Source organism: Amphimedon queenslandica, unplaced genomic scaffold (genome assembly GCF_000090795.2).
Source record: "Amphimedon queenslandica unplaced genomic scaffold, v1.1 AMPQUscaffold_13346, whole genome shotgun sequence".
Taxonomy (NCBI): domain Eukaryota; kingdom Metazoa; phylum Porifera; class Demospongiae; order Haplosclerida; family Niphatidae; genus Amphimedon; species Amphimedon queenslandica.
In genome coordinates, this window is record NW_003546418.1 from 43,816 (window position 1) to 49,089 (window position 5,274).

Below are 5,274 nucleotides of genomic sequence, written 5' to 3' on the forward strand. Positions count from 1 at the left end.
AATGTAAACTGCTGTATATGATGAGCTTAATGTACATGTACAGGTTGCTTTGTTTCTGTTTACATGTATGTTTTGGATTAATCTTTTTTCCTTGTGTGTGTGTGTGTGTGACTCTCTCTCTCTCTCTCTCTCTCTCTCTCTCTGCTCTCTCTCTCTCTCTCTCTCTCTCTCTCTCTCTCTCTCTCTCTCTCTCTCTCTCTCTCTCTCTCAAGGTTCTCGTTATGGTGTCACAGAGATAACCGAAGAATTTTTAACTTTCTTGTCTCATGCAACTGAGGTACGTACATTCAGTTATGCATGTACAATGTACATGTACTACATGGTTTAAGTCAAATAATTTCACTTCCTGATGCATGCATATATTTGTGAACTGATTTTTAATTGTCACTGCATATATGTACAATGTACATGTATTATTGAATTACAAGTTTTGAAAACTTTGTTTTGAGACCATAAAATTATTGTCTTGTGAATAATTCCGTGTCCCTGTCCTATGCTATGAGCGAGTTAAAGCTTTTTTGATCATGTACAATACATGTACATGTATAACGTACCGTATTTTACTGCCTTTATTATTCAATTTTTTAATTTTTAAGTGTTTTTAATTTTACAGTTTACATGTGAGCTACTATAAATTAATAGATTAAAATATTCCACTTTTACGGTGCTATAGTTCTTTTTTTCTAAAATAGCATGTCCCTCATAATATCCATTCACACTAAGCATCTAATAGTAAGGATATGGAACTGATATAATGGATACACATGCTCATTGTTAATTCTTATTATTTTTATATTTTTAGGAGAGACTAAGGAATTTAGTAGAACAGGTAACTGTAATCAGTCAACACAGAACTGAGCTACTGAAGGTTTGTTCAAACTCTACATGTACATGTACATGTACTTTGTGACACATATCAATTTGTTAAGTTTTGTTGCTGTGTAGAAATTTTGATTGATTCTGATTAAAAGTGGATTTTGTTATGAGAATTAGTATTTTTAAAGTTGCTCCGAAATCTTACTAAGGTCCCTGTACTAGCCACATTTCACCAAAAATGATTTTTTTGTAATTGTCTATTGTAATGATTTTTTCTGATATGTACATGTATATGCATGTGTTTATGTTGTGTAGAAAGTTCAAGCTGATTTTGAGAATTTTTACAATTTTTAATTTCCTCCAAAATCAGGCTAAAGTACCTATACTGTTAATACATGGTCATTAGTCAAATTTATCACAAAAGAAAAAGAGAGAATTCTCTATTTTTTATATTTTATCCTGACGTGTATGTATACATGTACATTGTATCTATTTATGTTGTGTAGAAATTTTGAACTGATTAAGACTAGAATTGGATTTTTTAATGAATTTTTAATAGTTGCTTCAAAATAATTTTGTCAAAAATGAATAGGAACAAATTCTTCATGCTTATAATTTTTTACAACCTGGGGGCATAGCCCCCAGGTCATCTTATAATTGATTTCACCCATGTGCGATACATATTTGTATGTCAACACTTACATTTCTTTTATACACGTTGTATTGGAGAAGAACAAGCCTTAGCAACCATCCACCCACGCTACTTTACGTAGTGGGTGTGGCCACAGCAAGCAAAATGGTGGCTTACACATGGGACAAAGCTATGAACTCTCTAAAAGCAAGAGAAAATAAAAATACTGTCTAAAGACTTCTCTGGAAGTGTTAGAAGGTAGAGAAAACCTCTATAAGTCTTAATAAGTTCCCAGCTATACATGCAAGGTGGTGAAAACAATTATAGGAATTTTTTACACTGTTACGCTTGTTTCATAGACATGCATGTTTATAAGTTGCATAGAAAGTTTGAGCTGTCTCTGATCAAAATTGGATTTTTTTATGTATTTTTAAAATTCCTCCCGAATCCAACCAAAGTCTCTGTTTTATAGTACAGGTGGTCAAATTTGTCAAAAATTACTACGAGACGGAACATGTACATGTACATGTACTGTATTTCTAGAGACTGCTTACTTATAATGTTGCTTGTGTTCCAATGTAATACATGTAATATATACAGTACTACTGTGTGTTTGTTTTGTGGAGTATTGTGTGACTAGGTGTTGTACGGCTTTTATTGAACTATAGCCTTGTTCGTACTCAGTGTTAGATCTAGAAATTAATTTTTAGAGACCAAAAGCTAAAAATGAATGTACATGTATGTGAGGAAACTTAGACCAATATTGGGAGACTGAAAGCCACCTAAACTCCTTCTAGATCTTACAGTATTTAACTATGATTATTCTCTGAACACATGTGTATTAGTATTATTAATTAATTATTATTATTCTCGTACTATAGGGTAACAGTCGCTATGAGCCAGCTACTGATGTGAGGGCTCAGCTAAAAGTCCTGGAGCGTATTGATGAAGTGAGTGCCACAAGGAAACAAGAAAGAGAGAAAGAAAAGATTATCCGTGCTGCAAAAAGTCGCTCAAAACAAGATGATCCAGAGCTAGCCAAGATGAAGGAACAAGCCAAGCAAGTTAGTATTGATTTGATAAAGCATTCTGTTAATTATTATTGATCTATTATGATTATCATTATTATTACTATTATTATTACTGCTACTGTTGTTATTGGTCTACATTGTACAATAGATCCAAATAGCAGAGGAGAGAGAGATACACCAGAAAGCAGCTAATGTACAAGCACTGGCTGCTATTGGAAGGAGAAAGAGAACAGCCACTACTGCTTTTGGAGGAGAGAGCTCTTCAGTAAGTCTCTTTTCCTTATCTCTCACACCCTACATTAATCACACACACACACACAACACACACACACACACTATAACATGTAATACTACGTTAACACTACAGAAGTGGGCCAAACCATGCTGAACTAGGCTGAGCTGGCCCTTTAATACTACGTTTACACTACAGAAGTGGGGCAAACTGTGCGGAACCAGGTTGAGCTGGCCCTGCTGTACTAATACTATGTTTACACTGGCTTCTTTAACTGAGCCAGCCCTGTTTAAAGTTGGCCAGCACAGTTTCATGTGATTGGGGTGAGCCTGACAAGCCCCACTAAGGTAAGAAAGCGTCTGTATATACGTACAGGCATGATAGGGTCGTCTAACTATTATTAAAGTTAAATAGCATAATCTTCATTGAAAGCGGGTGGTCACAATGAATGAAATGGCGGCTATCAGCAAGTCTGAGCTTATTTCCAGCAAATGGTCAGCAAGATAAGACTAAATTGCTGTCTAAACACTTGTCTAGCAAAAAGGAAGGTTAGAAAGCAGATATAGAATCTTTTTTCTTGATATAAAAGACTCTGATAAGTTGAATGCAAGTGAGAAAGCCTGGAGCTAGCCTAACTGCATGCATCATGAGATCTATTGTAGGTGATATTTCTTCTCTAGCAGTAAGCCTAGGTTAACAAAACAGATGTACAATCTTCTTCAAATATGATTTTTTCAGTGACTGCTTCTAACAATCTTTTATGCCAGGCTATTAGCAGGATAACTTTAATTGCTGCAGAGGTTCTTAGTGATGAAATCAGTCATAGCGAAAATTCCTATTTTTAAGCAACAAATGATGCTTAGATCAGACTACAGTATGAACAAGCAAAGCAATACAGTACCACTGTATCGCTTTGCTTGCTCATAAATCAAGATCATACAGCACATTCACCAATGGCTTGCTTAGGCTCACTCCCTTAATGTTCTACATTACTCCTAGTAGTGTAAACAGTAACCAAGCTGAACTGAAGTGGTCAAACCAGCCCAGCATGGTTAGTACAGCATGGTTTGGCCCACTTCTGTAGTGTAAACGTTATACCCTGTTCACACTACCCTTCAGAACTGTACTGGGCCAAACCAGGTCAGCATGGTTTGTACAGCAGGGCCAGCTCAACCTGGTTCCACAAGGTTTGGCCCACTTCTGTAGTGTAAACGTTATACCCTGTTCACACTACCCTTCAGAACTGTACTGGGCCAAACCAGGTCAGCATGGTTTGTACAGCAGGGCCAGCTCAACCTGGTTCCACAAGGTTTGGCCCACTTCTGTAGTGTAAACGTAGTATGTAGTATAGTGTGTTTGTGTGTGTGTGTGTGTGTGTGTGCGTGCATGCATGCATGCATGCGTGTGTGTGTGAGATAATGAATTGCATGTGATGTGCATATGTGAACCAGAATGCATAATGTCACATGATAGCATGTACATGTACATGTATATCTATTATCTACACAATTAAAATTATCAGCTCAATTTTTTTCTAGGCAAGCCCTAGTGCTGGAAATGCGTCCATAGCTTCTGTATTCAACTCACCTGTAAGGAGAGAGAGTGATGAGGAGTGAGAGAGAATGGGGCATATGTGCTTCATTATTAGCACAAACCTAGAGACAGTGTGGTAGAGAGATGAGGGTGAGATTGAGAGAGGGGTTGGGTGGAATGGATATGGTGTCATGGTGTGTCCCTGAGAGGGTGAGCAACCAGTAACAGTTTCTTGTTTCTTTAGTCGACTTCAAGAACTAACAGACCGAAACAGCGTAGGATTTTATCTAAAGATATCATTATGTCCATGGAGCAATGTCGTGAAACCAGACACTCACAGATACTTTATAAATCACTCTTATAATTAATGCCTGCATTGTTTGTTTAATTAATATTTAATTTCATTGGATCTTGATTGATTGTGGATTAATGGTCCCTGATTAATGGGAGGGTCTCACGTACCACCAAACAGTAATAATATCACTGATGTGCACAACACAGTCTCAGTTCAATTATTTTATTTCTATTTTGTTTTCTTTTGCTTCAAAACTTTTCTTGTAATAGTTATTATTATAATTTATCTTTAATTGTTCTCACCTTTCTATAATTATTCATTAGTGAGTGGGCGGACCGGGAATTCGCCAGTTTGCCTTTATTAACAAGAGGAGAGTATCTACTCTTGCTATTAAGAATCACTACCTCGGTTCATCTTTCTGCTGCAGTCTTTGAAAAGATTCTTTCATGGCCAGTAGTAGTTATATGCGTCTTAAAATAGCTCTTGAAAATGATGTTGACGGTAAGCCGATTATTGTTACCCAGCCATTCAATTTTGATTCAAGGTAGTTTGAGTCTTGAGAGGAAATTTTTCCTTGAGCAATGCAAGAAAATTACTCAATGACATTAAGGAAAAGTTTTATGGGTTTGACTATTGAGTAATATTCTAAAGAAAGGACATTGCTCCCCATGCATGGGACTAGGGCCTGTCTTGTTGAGGCTCACCTCAAAATGTAATGCTTTTTTTTATCAGCCTA

The 5,274-nt window shown here is 36.5% G+C and overlaps 1 protein-coding gene across 1 annotated transcript in view; it reads left to right on the top strand.

The window, feature by feature from the left end:
- The window catches only part of LOC100632543 (transcription initiation factor TFIID subunit 4B-like), a 9,030-nt gene extending 4,363 nt beyond the window's left edge, over positions 1-4,667 (top strand). The window contains exons 3-9 of the mRNA XM_019997955.1: positions 8-65; positions 213-277; positions 803-868; positions 2,329-2,511; positions 2,627-2,743; positions 4,249-4,299; positions 4,488-4,667. Coding sequence (XP_019853514.1) covers positions 8-65; positions 213-277; positions 803-868; positions 2,329-2,511; positions 2,627-2,743; positions 4,249-4,299; positions 4,488-4,607 — 660 coding nt within the window. The 3' untranslated portion in view covers positions 4,608-4,667. The remainder of the gene's footprint in view (positions 1-7; positions 66-212; positions 278-802; positions 869-2,328; positions 2,512-2,626; positions 2,744-4,248; positions 4,300-4,487) is intronic.
- The last annotated feature ends 607 nt before the right edge of the window (positions 4,668-5,274 follow it).